The sequence below is a fragment of the Cucurbita maxima genome, unplaced genomic scaffold (assembly GCF_002738345.1).
Source record: "Cucurbita maxima cultivar Rimu unplaced genomic scaffold, Cmax_1.0 Cma_Scf00009, whole genome shotgun sequence".
In the NCBI taxonomy this organism is placed as follows: domain Eukaryota; kingdom Viridiplantae; phylum Streptophyta; class Magnoliopsida; order Cucurbitales; family Cucurbitaceae; genus Cucurbita; species Cucurbita maxima.
Window position 1 is genome coordinate 2,418,037 of NW_019272025.1, and position 17,642 is coordinate 2,435,678.

The 17,642-nt window shown below is 35.0% G+C and overlaps 2 protein-coding genes across 3 annotated transcripts in view; both read right to left on the minus strand.

Annotated features, from left to right (window-relative positions):
- Window positions 1–1,702: 1,702 nt before the first annotated feature.
- LOC111484203 (BEL1-like homeodomain protein 7) lies at window positions 1,703–6,926 on the minus strand. Of its 2 annotated transcripts, XM_023130703.1 has the most exons (6): window positions 6,615–6,926; window positions 6,198–6,322; window positions 4,896–5,820; window positions 3,763–4,142; window positions 3,626–3,686; window positions 1,703–2,603 (listed from the first exon to the last, which is right to left on the minus strand). In XM_023130703.1, the coding sequence occupies exons 3-6, from the start codon at window positions 5,784–5,786 to the stop codon at window positions 1,899–1,901; spliced, it is 2,037 nt and encodes a 678-aa protein (XP_022986471.1). In that variant the 5' UTR covers window positions 5,787–5,820; window positions 6,198–6,322; window positions 6,615–6,926; the 3' UTR covers window positions 1,703–1,898. The 2 variants fall into 2 exon arrangements, with proteins under 2 accessions (XP_022986471.1, XP_022986470.1); XM_023130702.1 differs by having other exon boundaries at window positions 4,896–5,832; window positions 6,198–6,926.
- An 8,254-nt stretch (window positions 6,927–15,180) lies between these two features.
- The window catches only part of LOC111484233 (WD repeat-containing protein 13), a 16,116-nt gene continuing 13,654 nt past the window's right edge, over window positions 15,181–17,642 (minus strand). Inside the window, exons 7-12 of the mRNA XM_023130750.1 lie at window positions 17,265–17,312; window positions 16,764–16,874; window positions 16,491–16,672; window positions 16,288–16,409; window positions 15,663–15,739; window positions 15,181–15,574 (exon numbers count right to left, since the gene is read on the minus strand). Coding sequence (XP_022986518.1) covers window positions 15,464–15,574; window positions 15,663–15,739; window positions 16,288–16,409; window positions 16,491–16,672; window positions 16,764–16,874; window positions 17,265–17,312 — 651 coding nt within the window. The 3' untranslated portion in view covers window positions 15,181–15,463. The remainder of the gene's footprint in view (window positions 15,575–15,662; window positions 15,740–16,287; window positions 16,410–16,490; window positions 16,673–16,763; window positions 16,875–17,264; window positions 17,313–17,642) is intronic.

Sequence of the window (17,642 nt, forward strand, 5' to 3'; positions counted from 1 at the left end):
CATCTAGATGGGTGGGGGACTAAAGAACTCAAATAAGGACACCTATTAACAATGCAAACAAACGTGTTAAAATAAAAAACAACAATCAACTAACTCATTTGATTTTTTTTTTAATTAAAATATTATTATTTAGATAGAAAAAAGAAAAATAGAAGTCAAACCACTTTACAAATCAAGAAATACTGGATTCTTAGGCCTTGAAAGGAGAAGGAAGGCTAGAATGTTAACAGGTATCTATTATTGAATTCATCCGACTCGATAATACCTCATTTTTGAAACGTCCAGTGCCAAAATCACTGAATGGGTAAGTTGCCTGATTGACTTTTCCTTTCTCTTCTTTTTTTTTGGGAGAATGCCTGTGGTTCGAAACAAGGGACAAAAACAAAATCACAAGCTTATGATAAAAAATGAGTAAGAATAGGCGAAACGTTCTCTTGGTTGTCCCTTTTAGGTTTTTCTTTTAGACTTTCTCTCAAGATTTTTAAAATCAGTTTAGAGGTTTTCACACTCATATATTTTGTTTTCCTTTCAACAATATGTGATCTCACAAAAATACTGATAAAGGAAGCATGGTGTCGGAAGAATCTCCATTTCTATCCAAAATAAACAAATAATAATAACATGAAAAACTCTAAAATGAAAGAAAAACAAATCCACTCTTGTAAAATTTTCACACCCTTTTTGAAAGAGATTATAACATTTGACATATTTTTTAAACAATTAAATTACATTTTAGGTTAATCTTAGTGGAAGTTGTGGAAACTATATGTTATTTAATTAAAATTGATATCTTACGTAGCTGGTAAGGAATCGAAGCTGATTTTTACAGAAAGGGGGNGTATAGCTTCTAAAAAACATAATAATTAAAATTACTCTAACAAGTTTGGATTGATTTAAAAATCGTTTTAAAACAATTTTCTTAGAAAATACAATGGACTTCCATTTGGCATCGACTCTCCTGACGTTTAGGGATGAACAAAGAATTGTATGTCCTCCATGTTCGACAATAGGAATAGGTGAGAGTGAGACTCAAAATAGGGAAAGAATTGATGCAAAAGTGGTGTAGAAATTGAATGGCTGCTTAGTTCGCCCTCACCTTCATTGTCAGGATATGAAGAACCTACCTTTATCTTTGTTTTTTAGGTCCTTTTATGTGCTTATTCTTTTTAGGTCCTTTTGTGCTTATTCTGCAACATATACAGGTACATATTCTTTGGCACAATATTAGTCAAAAGTCTAAAGACATCATGTGTTGGGATCTAGAATGATCATGTGTTTATTTTATTTTATTATTTTATTTAAATAATTTTTAAAAGAAATTATGAAAAAGGACCCATTTTCAATCCTAACTTTCACAAACGCCCATTAACAAATAGTTCTTTTCACACTATTACAAACACAAGGAGTTCCGTTTTAATAAAGAATTAATAAAAAGGGAAATACAGTTCGTCGGTTGGTACAAAATCACAATTTATTATGTCTTGAACCATAGGTATTTCATTAGTTCATTAAGAATAAGTACCAAATTATTCAAAGATACCCTTATAAGAAGAGTTTTGCTAAATCCAACGAATGAAAATAGAGCTAAGATTTGCTTGTTCGTAGAAGCCAAAGTTTATTCATGAGAAATAACTTCACATTTATCAAAGGGCTAAAATTTCTGAGGAACCCAAAGTTTGGAACTAATTGAATCATATGCAGATAAACCAACCAGACAAGAACAATATAGCTAACCTTCCAATCAACTACATGATATATTACAAATATATATATATATATATATATATATAGAGGACAAGGAACCAGACAAGAAGAATACATGTTCCTTCGCTCCTCCCAATGGTGTTCATATCATTTAGTATATGATGCAGATAAGCAAATCTTGTACAGCTTAACTTTTACACAACAAAATCGTGATAAAGATGGGAAGGGCCAAACCTCAGTTGCGGATTCCCAGCAGCATTTACGCATTCAAAATGCACTGTTTCCCCGAGAGAAGACGCTGCAGCAGCAGCGTTGTACATATCGTCTCCTCTCATGGCTGCAAAACCATGGTGTGTCCCAGCAGGCATAGGTATGCCACCACCACCCTCACAATGCTGCAAACCCAGCGTAAGTGATACCCCGCCAACCGTCCCGAACCTTCCCAATTCAGACATGTGATAGGCAGCAGCAGCAGCAGCCATAAACCTGTCACTCTCTCCCTGAGACTGGACAATTGCATCAGGAAAGAAATTAGAGTTATTTTCATTAGACCTTAGCTCCTCATTTGGCTTTATCAGCTCGTTTTCGGCTTCGATGTGAGAACCATTTTGGCAACTAGCTAGTCTGTTGGAACCCGAGTTTGCGAGATTAGAGAGGTCTGATTTCAAGTCAACAATATCTCCTGCGCTACATCTTTCTGTGGCTGTTGAGCTTGCACTTTGTTGCAGATCCTCCTCTTTATCATCCTCGAAGGTCTTGTTATCTCCTTTTGTTGCCTTGCTAGCATTTTCAGATGATGATATAGAGTCCATGTCCACACTGCCTATTTCTTCCTTGTACATCTCCTCTACCATAGGTTTCCAAAGACGTACACGCGCATTGATAAACCAATTAGAGACCTGCGCGATCCCATAGACAGTGACAAATATAATATAAGAACACGTGTCGGTACAAAAAATGCAGTAATATAAAAGAACGATGTGAAATGATGACCAAAGGCAAGGTAATTGGTAAATTAGCTTACCATGATTGGCCTGAAAATATTGTATAGTAAGAACTAGTAGTTTCGTTACATAACAAAAGAAAAGTAGAAAGACATTTAAAAAAAACATTGTTTTAGCAAAACATAAGGTAAATATAGACATGGTGGTGGAGAAATGTAATATAACAGCCCAAGCTCACCGCTAACCGATATTGTCCTCTTTGGGCTTCCCCTCTAGGTTGTTAAACGCGTCTGCTAGGGAGAGGTTTCCACACCTCTGTAAAGGACGCTTCGTTTCCCTCCCCTACCGATGTGGGATCTCACAGTCCACCTCTCTTCAAGGCCTAGCGTTCTCGCTGGCACTCATTCCCTTCTCCAATCGATGTGGGACCCCCCCCCAATCCACCTCCTTTGAGGCCCAGCATCCTTGGTGGCGCACTATCTCGTGTCCACCCCTCTTCAAGGCTCAGCCTCCTCGCTGACACATCATCTGGTGTTTGGCTCTGATACCATTTATAACGGTCCAAACCCACCACTAACCGATATTGTCCTCTTTGGACTTTCCCTTTCGAGCTTTCCTTCAAGGTTTTAAAACGCGTCTGCTAGGGAGAGGTTTCCACACCCTTATAAAGGATGTTTCGTTCTTCGTTCTCCTCCCCAACCGATGTGGGATCTCACATGTAAAGTCTATGTTGGAACTAAATTGGCAGCCTACAAAACATATAGCTACTTCCAGCTGACAGATCTTTTCAGACATGATCAAGTTTGGCCTTTTTGGAAATATCATACAGATTGATTCAAGAAATATTATCCATGATCAACAATCTTTCTAGAGCCACGGTTGTTTTTCTATTTATATTACCACATTCAACAGTCAATTCAGCACCTAGCCAATTCAAACAATACAAAAGGGAAAAATGTTAAGCTTCTGAGTTTTACCTGACTTCTAGTCAAACCCGTCTGCCTCGCAAGCATGATCTTATCAGAATCCTTTGGATACCTGGAAATTTAGTACTTGGTTAAGTTTTGTTACTACAGAGAGAACATAAATCGAAATACTAGTGTCAAAGATTTACGGATGAAGGAAATGCTCGAACAGCCAAGCACGGAGAATCGAAACAGAGTTCTCAGGCAATCCTCTTTGAGGCCTCCATGCATGCTGCTGTATCATGCCAAGCTGTTGAAGAGCTCTCTGTTGCCTTAACTGCTGGTCAACGTATCGAAGACGAGTGATTCCAACTCCTTTGTCGTTTCCAGAATTCTCGTGCTCTCCTAGGCTTTTACGAGTAGCTCTGACTTGATCAGCTATGGCATCCCGCAAGCACCGAAAATGACGGGATATAGTCTGGAGTGCAAGTGCAGTATATGGCTTAGATGCCCCACATCCAGCAATCACATCAAATGATGACACTACTATCTGCATCTGATGATAATACTGATTGTACCTTCTATCAACCTACAAGACAAGATAACCTTTTAACCTTGAGCTACTACTTCCACAGGACAAAGTATCAACACTCAATTTAGTTGCAGCATCAATTGGAGAAGGAAACAAGTGTTAGCGAGGACATTAGGCCCCAAAGGGGGTGATTGTGAGATCCCATATCGGTTGGGAAGGAGAACGAATCATTCTTTATAAGGGTGTGGAAACCTCTCCCTAGCAGACACGTTTTAAAAACCTTGAAGGGAAGCCCCAAAGGAAAACCCAAAAAGAACAATATCTGCTAGTGGTGGGCTTGGGCGGTTACAAATGGTATCAGAGCCAGACACCGGGCAATGTGCCAGTGAGGAGGCTGAGCTCTGAAGGGGGTGGACACAAAGCGGTGTGTCAACAAGGATGTTGGTCTCCGAAGGGCGTGGAAACCTCTCAATCCCACATCAGATGGAGAGGAGAACGAAGAACGAAACATCCTTTATAAGGGTGTGGAAACCTCTCCCTAGCAAACGCGTTTTAAAAACTTTAAGGGGAAGCATGAAAGGGAAAGGCCAGAAAGGACAATATCTGCTAGCAGTGGGCTTGGGTTGTTATACCATCAAAAGTTCATATCCACCTTTCAGGAAGGCAAACCAATTTCAAGTGTTGACGTTATCTAATTCCGCAGCGACGTAATATTGAATACAGACTTTTATCGATGTTTGTTGAGGCTTGCATCATTTATAATAGTCCTGTTCACAACAAAACAGATATCAATATAAAACCTTATATTACCTCATCCAACATGTATAAAAGCTTTGTCAACTTGTTCTGCAAATCTTGTTTTTCGCCATGTGAGAGCTCACATGTTGAATTGCTCCCAGTTTCTTGAGGTTTTGAAGACGCTCCACTTGCAGTTTGCATCGAAGTGTCGTTTTTAGCTCCTGCATCGCCATTCTCAGCAGTTCCAGTTTCATGCTCGTTAGAACTCGGGTCTCTCTCATTATTCGGCCGCTTCAAAGCTTTCCTGACATTAACAACTTCATCAAGCAGTTGTTGTGCTGCCTTGAGGTACTTCGAATTAGGCATAGTTCTTGCAATACTAGACATGCTGTAAGGAGATAATTCACCCTTGGCCAAGTTTTCTCCATTTCTCAATTGTTCATCTCGAGAAGCGCCATTTCTGCAGCCATCCTCACTCGAGCTAGTCGGATTAGGCCTCAGGAATGAAGCTAAACTGACATCCGAATCTCTGTAGGGGATTGAAGCCATTTGGATTCCAGATGGGATTTGTGTACTGAGAGTAAGGGACAACCCCTGACCCTGCAAATTCTGCCCACCACGAAGAACATTGGTCGATCCACACATCGAGTTCGTACCAAGCATTTCACTCCGATCCTCTCTCCATGTATTGAAATCATGATCAGAAATTTGCGAACCACCAAGATTCGATAAGAACTCCTGCTGCTGTTGGGTCATTCCAACTGCTCCAACTGGCGTTATCGAACTACAACCATTCTGTGCCGGTGAAGGCAATGAATCCATGAACGTCCCAGAATTTGCATTCATCATCATATTCCGTGGAAGAACTGCTGTTTCTTCATACGAACCGAGCAAAGCTCCCCTCGAATAGAGGATTGGAGTAGTATCCCTTTCGTTATTTGAACTCGAGTAGTAAGTAGCCATAGATTTTTCCTCTCAATTCAGAATTCTCCTGCTTCTACGCTGTCACCTAACAAAACGTTCAGACCCCAATTAATCAAAGTTGAATTGAATGTCAACAAACAAACAAAAGCTCAACCCAAGATGGCAAATCCACAGGGTTTCAATGACTAAAGAAGTGTTAAAACAAACACTAAGACCACAGATCCTCCAGTTACTTAATATACAGCCAAATTCACAACAATTTCAATAAAAAAAGCTCCAAACCCCACAAAAACAGGAAGAAATAGACAAACAAACAACATAAAGCTACTCATAACCTGCATGCAGAGCTGATCAACAGAAGAAATCAACAAGAATTGAATATTTTAAGTTCATATTTGAATAAACAAACAAAAGTGATTAAGCAATAAGTATAGTTTAAGCTAAAATTACCCTGAAATCCGCGACGGCTGTGGGTGTCGGAGGGAACCAAAAAGGTGGAAAACAGCACCCGATCGGCGGAACCCAAGAATCCCAAATACCAACACAACGCTAAATCTAAGTGTTCATGGGAATTTCTGCAAACCCCAGAAAGATAAACAGAACAAGAAGGAACTATACACAATAAAACACAAAGAAATCAAAGGATATTAAAGAAATAATTTAAAACCATACGATTCTTATCTAAAATTTGCATCAAATTCCCACGTGAGAGTAAAACCCAATTTCTTTTTTCTTTGGTTTCTTTCGCTCTCTCTAAATGATGCCTTTAATTTCCTCTTTATTTCTCCTTCTCTTCTTTTTCTTGCACTCCCAAAAAGAAAAGAGCCCTCCCCTTTTGTGGCTACGGCTGCTTTTGTAGAAACCCACCTGAAAGAAATCAAATGCCTCGCTGTTCTTGTTCTTCTTGTTCTTGATCTTGTTCTTGATATTGTTCTTGATCGGTAAGGGCGTGTTTGGTTAAGAGGCTTAATCCCAAACTACCAGTTGGTAGACCTATTGCTGCTTCTTCTTCTTCTTCTTCTTATTCTTCTTCTTAAACCCCAAAAAAACCCTTTCTCTCTCTAACCCTGCCCCTCCTTCTCTCTCATCCCATGAGCATGGAAGGTCTGGTTTCTGCTGCAACGCACCCTCCTTCTCCATACCCATAATTTTATTTTTTTTTATTTTTGTTTTTAATTTGGGAGAGGGAAAATTTTTAATCTGCTGCAAGTCAGAGCTGTTGGTGAATGGCTTAGTGCTCGTATCACTGTATTTGTCATTTTGTTACAACTATTATTGGTTTTTTTGTTTGCATTTGTGGTCCTCAATTTTATTGTATTTAAATTTCTTACCTCACCCTCTAATTTTTTATTTTTTTCTTTCTACAAAAACAAAATAAAAGTTGGGTTGGTGGTTTCTTTTTTAAAATATTTAAAATTAATTGGTATATTAAATATAAATATAAATTTTATATATGATAAAAACTTTCTCCTAAACTTAAAAAAATAAATTAATTAAAATTTTGAAATAAATTTATAATTTAATTTCATGCTTACCCTTGTTTTTTTATAAAAAAACTCTTAATTTACTTCTTAATTGATAATGGTGTTAAAAAAAAAATAGTCGAGTTATGAACTTATTTAACATAAATTTGATGGTTCGTGAGTTATCCTAAAGCAAGATTCAATTAACAAAATTAATTGAATTTATTGTTAATTTTCAAAAATACATTTTATTTTTTTTTAGCGATGCAATTATAAATCTTTTTTATTTCATGATTACTTTTTTTTTAGTTATTTTCGAATCACACTTAAAAATAATATTCAACTATTTTGAAGGTAATTTTTTAAAAATGTGTATGAAATTGAGTTTAGGATTTAAAAATAAATAAAAGAGATATTTTATAAACTAACCTTTTACTCCAAAACAAAAATTTCAATAACATGAACCACTTAAATAAACTCGCTCCGTTCAAAAGTTAATGGTGGAATTGGCTGACAAACTCGTGATCCAAATAATTAAGTTAGGTCAAAAAATGTTCTATTTTTTAAGTTTATTAAAAAAAAATGAATGAAAAAAAATTAGATTTATTAATATTTTTAATTAGAAATTGATGGAATTGAAAAAAGTACTAAAATAAAATTATGGTATTACAAAAATGACAAAAATGTGCGAAAGTACAAACTAACCAAAACATGTCACATGTCATGTTTAAGAAACTACACTTATATAACTACACTTATATAAAATCATACCAGTGTCCTGACTAACACACCAACCAGTGTCGGGCTTTGATACCATTTATAACAGCCCAAGTCCACCGTTGACAAATATTATCTACTTCAGTTGTTACGTATCTCCATTAGCCTCATGATTTTTTGTTTGTCTCTCTAACCAACGTGGGATGTCACACATTAGAAGAAGAATTGAGATATTAGCTATAATGGAAGATTAATAATTCGAAACGGTAACTTCTTTAACTCTAATCAGATGATAAGACAAACCTACCCAGAATAGTTCAAGAAGAACTTTTCCGAGAACACGGGTTACAAATGGAAGTTAAATGAAAAAATAAAAAGAAGAGGAGTATATTCGAAATAAGATAAAGTTTGATGCCAAACATTACAAGTTCAATATCGCTATTTTTATTCATATTCCCACTAAATGTGGTATAAATACTTCCCAAAATATTTTGTTTGTCACCTTTTGGATTATAGCATTGAAAATGAAATCCCCATTCTCTCTACGAATATAATTATCCTTCACCTTATCCTCCATTTTTTTTTAATATAATAAACTATATAAAAATTTAAAATTTTATGTTTCGACTGATATTATTATTTATTTTCGAAATGGACTTTTTCTTTCTTTTTCTTCTCGATACGTCGTTCCACGATCAAGGAGCAAAAGAACCAAATGAGCTATGATGATGTCATACCTGATCTCATCGAACCTCACTAGGTCGAGCGATGGAGTAGGAAGAGATTTGGTGATCTGAGAACAACATCGAGATGGTCTCGTAATTGACTATTTAAACGTTGAAATTTATTATATTTAAGTTTGTATATGCATAAAAAATACCTATATGTAATGCTTCATGTCCAAGATTCAGATCAAGACTTCGTCCCATGCATCTCCTGTTGGACCTCACAAACCCACCACTAGCACCTTCCAATCCGATGTGGGATCTCACAATTCACTCACCTTGTAGGCTCAACGTCCTGGCTGAAACAACTCTCACAACCTAGCTTTGATACAATTTATAACAGGTCAAGTCCATCGCTAGTAGATATAGTTCGCTTTGGCCCCTTACGTATTTTCATCAACCTTACGATTTTAAAACGTGTCTGCTAGGGAGTGGATAAGAAAAAAAAACATTATAATGATTTGTTTTATTTAGTTGAAAAAGGGGACTTTGAGAAAAATAATAATGATTTGTTTGAATGGATAATATTCCGCTCTCATCATTTCATTAAACTTTAATTAGCAAATAATAGAATTGTTAATTATTGATTAGTATCAATAATTACGGAAAGCAAAAGTAAAGTTGGATTAAATTAGAAAAGGCAAGCAAAGAAAAGAGTGGTTGGCTAATGAAATCACCATCTAAAACCTAAATTTTCAATTGATATGTTCAAACAAACATTTGGTGGATTAAGTCATTTTGCCTAACACAACCTTTCGTGAGTAAGACATTGAGGCTCGACTAAGAATCTTGGGAGGGCTCGACGTAGGTTCAGGCAGGATAATTAGTGTCACAGCTCAAGCCCACCGCTACTATATATTTTCATATTTGGACTTTCCGTTCAAGGTTTTTAAAACGTGTCAGTTAGGGAGAGCTTTCCACACTCTCATAAAAAAAACGTTTCATTCCCCTAATCTCCAATCGATGTGGGATCTTACAATCCACCCCTATTCAAGGTTTAGTGTCCTTCCTGACACTCGTTCGTCTCTCTAGTTGACATGGGATCTCACAATTAGCCATTTGAATTGGGCATGTGACATGCTAGTGTTTTGCTAGTAATTAATGAAAATTATTGAATAATGTAATCGATAAATTTCATAAACTCGTGTTTTACAAACCCAAAAAAGCTATAAATTCATGACTCTAGGACAAATACATACCAAATATAACATTAGTAATCTTTTAAGAAGTATATGAAAAAAGATGAAAAAAATTTCTCAACGAAGAACCTGATGTCCACATAAATCAACAAATGATGATGTTATGATGATTTACATGGGGGCATGAGTAAAGACAGGGACAGGAAAGACTTCCTCATTCCTATCCTGCCCCATAGACATCTCCAATTATGATATTTCTGGATTTAAAAAAAATCTCAAATATGATAAAAAATAACAATAATTACTATTTTTAAGATTTATAAAAAAATATAGACAAATCTAAAACTACAAAAATAAAAATAATATTCGAGTTATATATATTATTATTATTATTATTATTATTATTATTATTATGAGATGTATAACTAAATATTAATACCGTTTAAAGGGGAAAAACGGGAAACCGTTAAATAAAAGACAAAATGTCAGAAACGTCCTAATTAAACGACCAAAGAACACGCAAAGACAGTGGTAATAAAGTGAAAAAAGGAAGGGTAAACACGGAACATAAAGAGAGCTGACTCTGGGCAGGGGCACGGAACAGCCGCTGTCCGTGCAGCTGCCGTTTCCAGACACCAGAAACTTTAAACAGTCACAATAACGTAGAGATTCGCACCCAATGGTTAGATTTGAAATAGAGGGCTGTGATTGGAGAGTGAGGTCCAGTCGCGGAAATAGCGCGTGCATGAAGAGAAGCTCTAAATTATATAAAATGAAAATATAAATAAATAAATAAAAAGAATAAGATTCGGTTTTTTAATTTTATTTATCTGACAGGGAACAGAGAATCGTTCTGATCGGATTGATTGGTGTACACCGATGATCTCTTTAATTTAATTTAATTTATTTATTTTTGTTAAACTATAAATTTAGTTTTAAGTTTTAAATTTTTTGTTTATATTATTTATGACCCATTAAAATTATAAATTTTATTTCTCATCTTTCAAATTATTTTATTATTTTATAATTTTATTATACCTAATTTTAAAACCATATTTAGAAAAATACTTTTAAGTTTTGCAGATGGTCTAAAAAAAAATATTAATACCAATAATATCCTAAAATTAAAAAAAGTAAAATACAAAAGTTAAAGGGTATTTTCAAATTTTCTTAAAATTTAATGATATTAATAAAACTTTTTAAAGTTTAAGGATATTTTTAAACATTTATATATATATATATATATATTAATAAAGAAGTAATTAAATCCGACCGGCACGAACTGTTCCCAATTGCCTTAACAAGCTTTTTAAAACAATCTATGCCGCGTGTCTGTTTAACCTAACTCCAACAGCAAATCTTTTTCTGCCACGTGTCAGTCCGTTGACCGGCTACATATTAATCCATGTTAAGAAATCATTAGAAGGCCCCATTTTATTTATTTATTTTTCTTTTAAAAATTTTAATTTATATTTAATAAGTCACATAAACTTTTTTGAATAAAGTTCATAAGAATTTTTATGAGTCGTTCTAGTATGATTTGTCCTCATTCACATGTATTTTAAGAAAATTTAAAAAAGTCACACAATATAAAATTATTCAAACAAGACACGCTTAAATATGAAGTTTTTATAAGTGAGCAATAAACAAAAATGCACTTTGTTGTTCTGGAGGGATAGTCTTCACTCTGGGAACCGAGCAAACAACATGACTATATTGTAAGAGATGTATGAGAATGTTGGAGACATAAAAAGCTAAATTTAAATTTAGAATATCGAGCGTTATAATTAAACACTAAAAATTTAAATCCGTCATTTTAACCTTAAATTTAATCAATAAAAAAAAAAAAAAAAAAATCTTGTACACGACATTAATAATAACTCTCAGTCTGACCAATACGACACATTAACTAATGAGGTTTAACTATTATGATTGCGTCAATGTCGACACGTGGACGGTCGTGATTAAATATGATCTGCAATTACTTTATATATATATATAATATATATTATTTTTTTGAATTTATATCTAAGAATAATTTGATTATATAGTGGAAAGTGGGACCCACGCGCCAAATGATTAGATATCATGGAGGCATCAAAGACCCACTCCTAATGGATAAAAAAGTGAAAATTAAAATTTTAAAAATAATAAAAGAAAAAATAAATAAATAAAATTAAATTTTCATTAACTTCCTAAGTTTTAAAAATATTCTTAAATGAAATAAATAAAATACTCCTCCTTTATTTTAAAAATATGTTTTCATTAATACTTTTTAAAAATTTAAATAAAGGGACGAAAATCGTCCTTGCTTATTTAATAATTATTTTTGCGACTCTTAGATATTGTGTTAATTAATTTTTTTTTGAAAGAAATATTAAAATTTTCATCAGTTATACTTTTTAATATTTTTAGAAAAATTGAAAATATTGTTAGAAGTTTCAATAATAATTAAGTTTGAACTATTTTATAATTTAGAAAGACAAAAGAAAATAGAGTTTGCATGGAGGAGGAGCTTATTCGGAGACAAGGGTTTCTATCCGGACACGTGCATGTTGACGTTAGCACTGGGTCCTACTATAGTAATTGCGGGTCCTCTCTTTCTTAGATACTCTTGAAAGGAGACGAGGGACTAAATAAGTAGGTAATGTAAGGGATCGAGGGAATTCCTAAACTAGCCCGAACTTCTTAAAGCCTAAAGAAAAGTCCATGGTAACTTAGTGGGAAGTAGGTTGCTTACCAAGTATTTTTATACGTATCTCTTTCCTTTTTTTTCTTTTTCAAGTACGGATCGAGATGGAGAGGTGTTTTGGAGCTACGCTATCACAAAGGGGTATTGACTCGAAGTGTCAGTTTAATTTTGTATTTATTTTGGAATTGACTACGATATTGTATGACTTTACATCATGCAAAATTTTACCGTGTACTTTTATTTTTATTTACTTTCGTCTTATGTTTTAGTCGTTTAAAATCTCAAAAATCGAATCGCGCTGAGTACTATTAAGTTTTGAAAAAATATATTTTTTTAAAATGATATTTAATTGGAATTTTGAAAAAGTAATTTCATCACATTATACTGTTAATTAGAGTGAGGAAACCATGGCACAATTCAAATGAGGCCTGTTAGAGTGGGCTTCAAGTTTGGGCTTCAAGTTTGGGCCTCGTCCCATATTATTTCCTTGAGGGGCCCAAAAAGAGGTCAAAAGGAACAATTTATACATTTTTAGAATGGAAATTGAAGATTGTAACTAAAAGAAAGGCCAAAACAAAAAATGTGACCAATTTTTAATATTGGGATTTAAAGCTATAACAATGGAAGGAGATGAGAGTGAATAACAACCCGTCATTTCCTACATAGTCGATAGAGAGTCGTCCTCTACAAAACAAAAAATAAGGGTACTTGTACCCGAAACCGACACAGGTGTGTAGGTAGAGAATATCTAGGGGAGTGATACAACTAGGCACGATAATTGGTATACCAGAGGTGCATCCTTCACGTCCTCTTGTACTAGGGAAAGGTCCTCTAAATGCTCTAAAGCCCACACCGGATAGGGACCGAACTGTCTCACAACGTTCTGAACCCAGCTCACGTACCGCTTTAATGGGCTATGCCAGAAGTGAGAGAAACCTCATCCCTCTCTTTTCTTTTTTACGTCTCGATGTCACCAAAAACATGGTTTTAAAACATCGTTGCTCTGAAATGCTCTTATTACATATCATGTTAGGTATCATCCGAAAAGAAAAGAATAGCATGAATGAGTATAAATATGTTTGGTAAGTAGCCCTCCTTGTATGAACATAACTCTTAAAACTAATAAACTTGGGGTTTTGTTACTTAGCACTCATTAGGCCTTGGACATCCTTTCATACGTACATTCAAGGCTTAATTGATCAAAGTGTGCAATTAGCTAGTACCCAGTTAAACGAACTAAACTATATTTGTGAGCTAACTATAAAGGACTCTTTGCTACCGGTGGTAGTTGGTGACCCTAGAACTATAGCCTAGTAATATCATATACATGAGGGGAGCACCAACTAAAGAAACATATGTGGGTCAACCATAAATGTTTCCTACTATGAAAATAATCGAAAGACTCACAATTGTAACATAGTGAACAAAGCATAACAAGTTGATATCACAGATAGTGAACAAGGCATAACAAGTTGGTATCACAAATAGTTAAGATTGACGTGTCTAAGCTTTTAGCATTTCATAGACTAAAGCCTAAAATAGCTCAACGTGTTATGGATACTTACGTGTTCTAGAACCTTCATGAAACTTGAACCTTCTACTGGAATTGTAACTCTCTTTAATTTATATTTCCAATACATCAACAGGCAGTTCAAGACTTGGGATTTGCAGGTGCAAGGTTTGATACAAAAAGGAGGCTCCTTGGTCAATTATTATATATGGTCAGCCATTATTGTCCTTGCTTAAGTGGCCAAACTTTGGTATACTGAATTTACACCATTATATAACCAACATTTTCAAATTTTGACTTGGTGATTGATATGTTGCAATGTCGGAGATGAAAAATTCAAAATGCAATACCACTGTTCATATGTGCTGGTAGACTGAGATGTTTAGTGTCCTAGTCATGCTTGTCTAAGGCGTGTTGCTTGTCTAAGACGTGTTGCTTGTCTAAGGCGTGTTGCTTGTCGTCGTATGCCCATTGCATGTCAAACCCCTCATGTTATACTACTTTATTGCTTTCATGGTATATAGCTTTCTTATTGTATTTCGTAAGAGTATGATATTTTAGTAAAACCATGTCTATGACAAGTAGACTGAAAATGCCTCAAAATCATGATATATAGCTTTCTTATAGGGAAATGCGACTAGTTGTCAATTCTTCCTACCTAGAGTTATATGTTATCTAAGTTGTTGTGTTGTCTTTCTTGCTTACTAGCCTATAATATTGGTTTTCAACATTTTTTTTTTACCTTGTTTTCAAACTCTTTCAAAAACATCTCTACCCCGTTTTGTAAAACTTTCCTCTCAAAGCAAGCCAAAGGCTTGAGCATAGTCATCCGACCGTAGGCGATGCGAATTTGAGTTGGCTGACTCACTTAGTGCTGAGAGTGAGTGCAGCATAATTGCTTATAAACATTCCGAGCAAGTGCAATTGTGACACTTGACAACCATACTAAGAGAAGATTCATGTCAAAAAAACTATTGGCTGAAGTCGTCGCCAACCGGTAGCTACATAGAACCCATAAATTAGATAGATGCATGGCTCTAAGTACATATCAAACAAGAAAAAAAAAACTATATCGATGTCCATATTGACAAGAAAGATAGGTTTAGAGTTTGTTAGGAGTGTTGATTTTCTTCTCTATCTAATATGATATCTCATTCTCAGTCCATTAGGTGATCAAGGCCGAAGAGTTGAACACTGTAAATCAATAGCATTTATTTACTCACTTCAAAACTTCAACAATATGATATTTTGCTACATTGTAATTACAGAGGTGTATTCAGAATATGATCACTCCCCTTTCTAAAACTAATGAGCTAAAAAGGATAAAAAGAAGAAAAAAAAACACTCTCTGAGATACTGATGATTAACTGAAGTTGATAAAAGAACGACAAAAACATGGGAGCAAAATGGAGAAGAAAGATGTTCATTAATCAACAGAGCCATTTCCAAAATCTATTCACACATGTCTTTCTAACTTATCTTTGATCTCTTCCATACAATTACCGTCCCATAAAGATCTGACGAAGCCAACAGATTCTCCCCATGGTTCCAGGCAACCCCAATGACTGGAAACTGGTGGCCCTGCAGAGTCACATGTGTGCTGGTTAATCGACAACGAACTGTCAACTAGATAGTTTTACCTTGGAGAGAGCATGAAGAACATGTGAACCTGGAGCTTGTTGACACAAGTATGTTTGGGTCGTGTCAAATCATAGAAGTAGACATTTGAATCCTCACTTCCTGCAACTAAAATCATAACAAATCAAAATATCACTGAAATCAATTACAATTCGGAACGAATAGAATAGAGAACATTAAAATAGTATGAATTTCATACGAGTCTACGATCTTTAAGTATTCATGATTACATCTCAAGTGATGGGTTTGTAATACTTTGAAAACAGTATCTGCCTGTGTGATACAGTTATCTGCTTGTGTGATCAACTACAATGTGGAATGAACAGAGAACATTAAAAATAGTATGAATTTCGTCCGAGTCTACAATCTTTAAGTATTCATGATTACATCTCAAGTGATGGGTTTGTAATACTTTGAAAACGGTACTGCCTGTGTGATACAGTTATCTGCTTGTGTGATCAATTACAATGTGGAACGAACAGAGAACATTAAAATAGTATGAATTTTGTACGAGTCTACGATCTTTAAGTATTCATGATTACATCTCAAGTGATGGATTTGTAATACTTTGAATACCGTATCTGCCTGTGTGATACAATTATCTCTATTTCACCACTTGATTATATGATTTCTGAAGAAAATTTTACAGTCCTTACCAATGTACTCTCCTTTTTCCAGGGAGAGTAGGGGGCAGAATGAAGCACGGATGCTATGTATCCTTGGAGCTAATTTGAGTGAGCAACGAAGGGTCAAATATCCTTGAACTTCCAAAGCAATACTAGAGAGTCAACATAAAACCTTATAAGTAGTCAACAAGAAATAAAAGAATAAAATGAAAGCCATTTCATGTTGACAAAACCTGAAGAAAGACAAGTTCCCATCTTGAGTGCAAGTTAGCAATACAGGGCCCCTGGCCAGCAGAGAGAAGCTTCGATATTGTACAGTACATACAGGAGATTTGCGCCGGCTACTACACCATTGGCGGTGAGCACGGGATAAAGCTCCTGTATGAGAGTTCATGCTCACAGAGTAAACATATCCCTACACATGCAATCTCAATAGTCAATCTTAGGAAATAAACGTTTGGTTTTCAGAGAAGAAAGTTCATAATATAATTGCACCAATGACATACATTTCCGTCTCCACAGAAAAGGATCTGACCAGTGTGATCATGGTCCATGGATGTAACCTCACTATCAAGAACTAATTTTGTCACAATCCTCCCAGTGCTGAAATTAAACACCTGAAATATTCATGAAAATCAGCGGGACACATCTTGGAAAATATGCAATTATCAGGAATGCGCAATTATAGTGAAGTGGAATCCAAAATTTTAAAGCATACAACTCCAAGAACAAAGAATTAGGTGTCAAAAGAAATTTAAATAGATTAAAGGCTTCACATTCATGCGTCACCGTTTTCCCTTCCAACAACTAGAATCACGTTGATCATGTCTAATCTAGGTGGATGTGCGAGAGAGAGAGAGTGAAAGACATCTTTCTGTTCAATTTAGTTACATTCGAACAATGGCTGAGAAATACAGCTTTCAATTAATTCATACAGGACAACCATGACTTGAAATCATCAATTTTACTTCCTCAAGTGGTTGTAAACAAATTTACATCATGCTTACCGTGATTTCCTTATTTGCATTGCCAACTGAGAGGAAGTTGTTATTTACCTACCAAAACAATGACAAGAAAAAAGGGGGAAATGATCAATTTTATTTCACATACATGGATATACATGCATATATTTATATCTATGTATAGATGCACATATAGTTGGGTTAGACATAATCTAGAAAAGAAAGACCACAATAAAGATAAAACCATCCCACTAGCTCAAGTTACGAATATCACGAAAAGATCTCTCAATTTATATTAACAAAGAAGAATGTCATCAAAATCCCATAGCCGAAGAAATCAATTTAGGAGCTAAATGAAATCTGGATTAAAAAATCTCGAGACTATCTATTGCCTCCAGCAAAAAAAAAAAAAAAAAAAAAAAA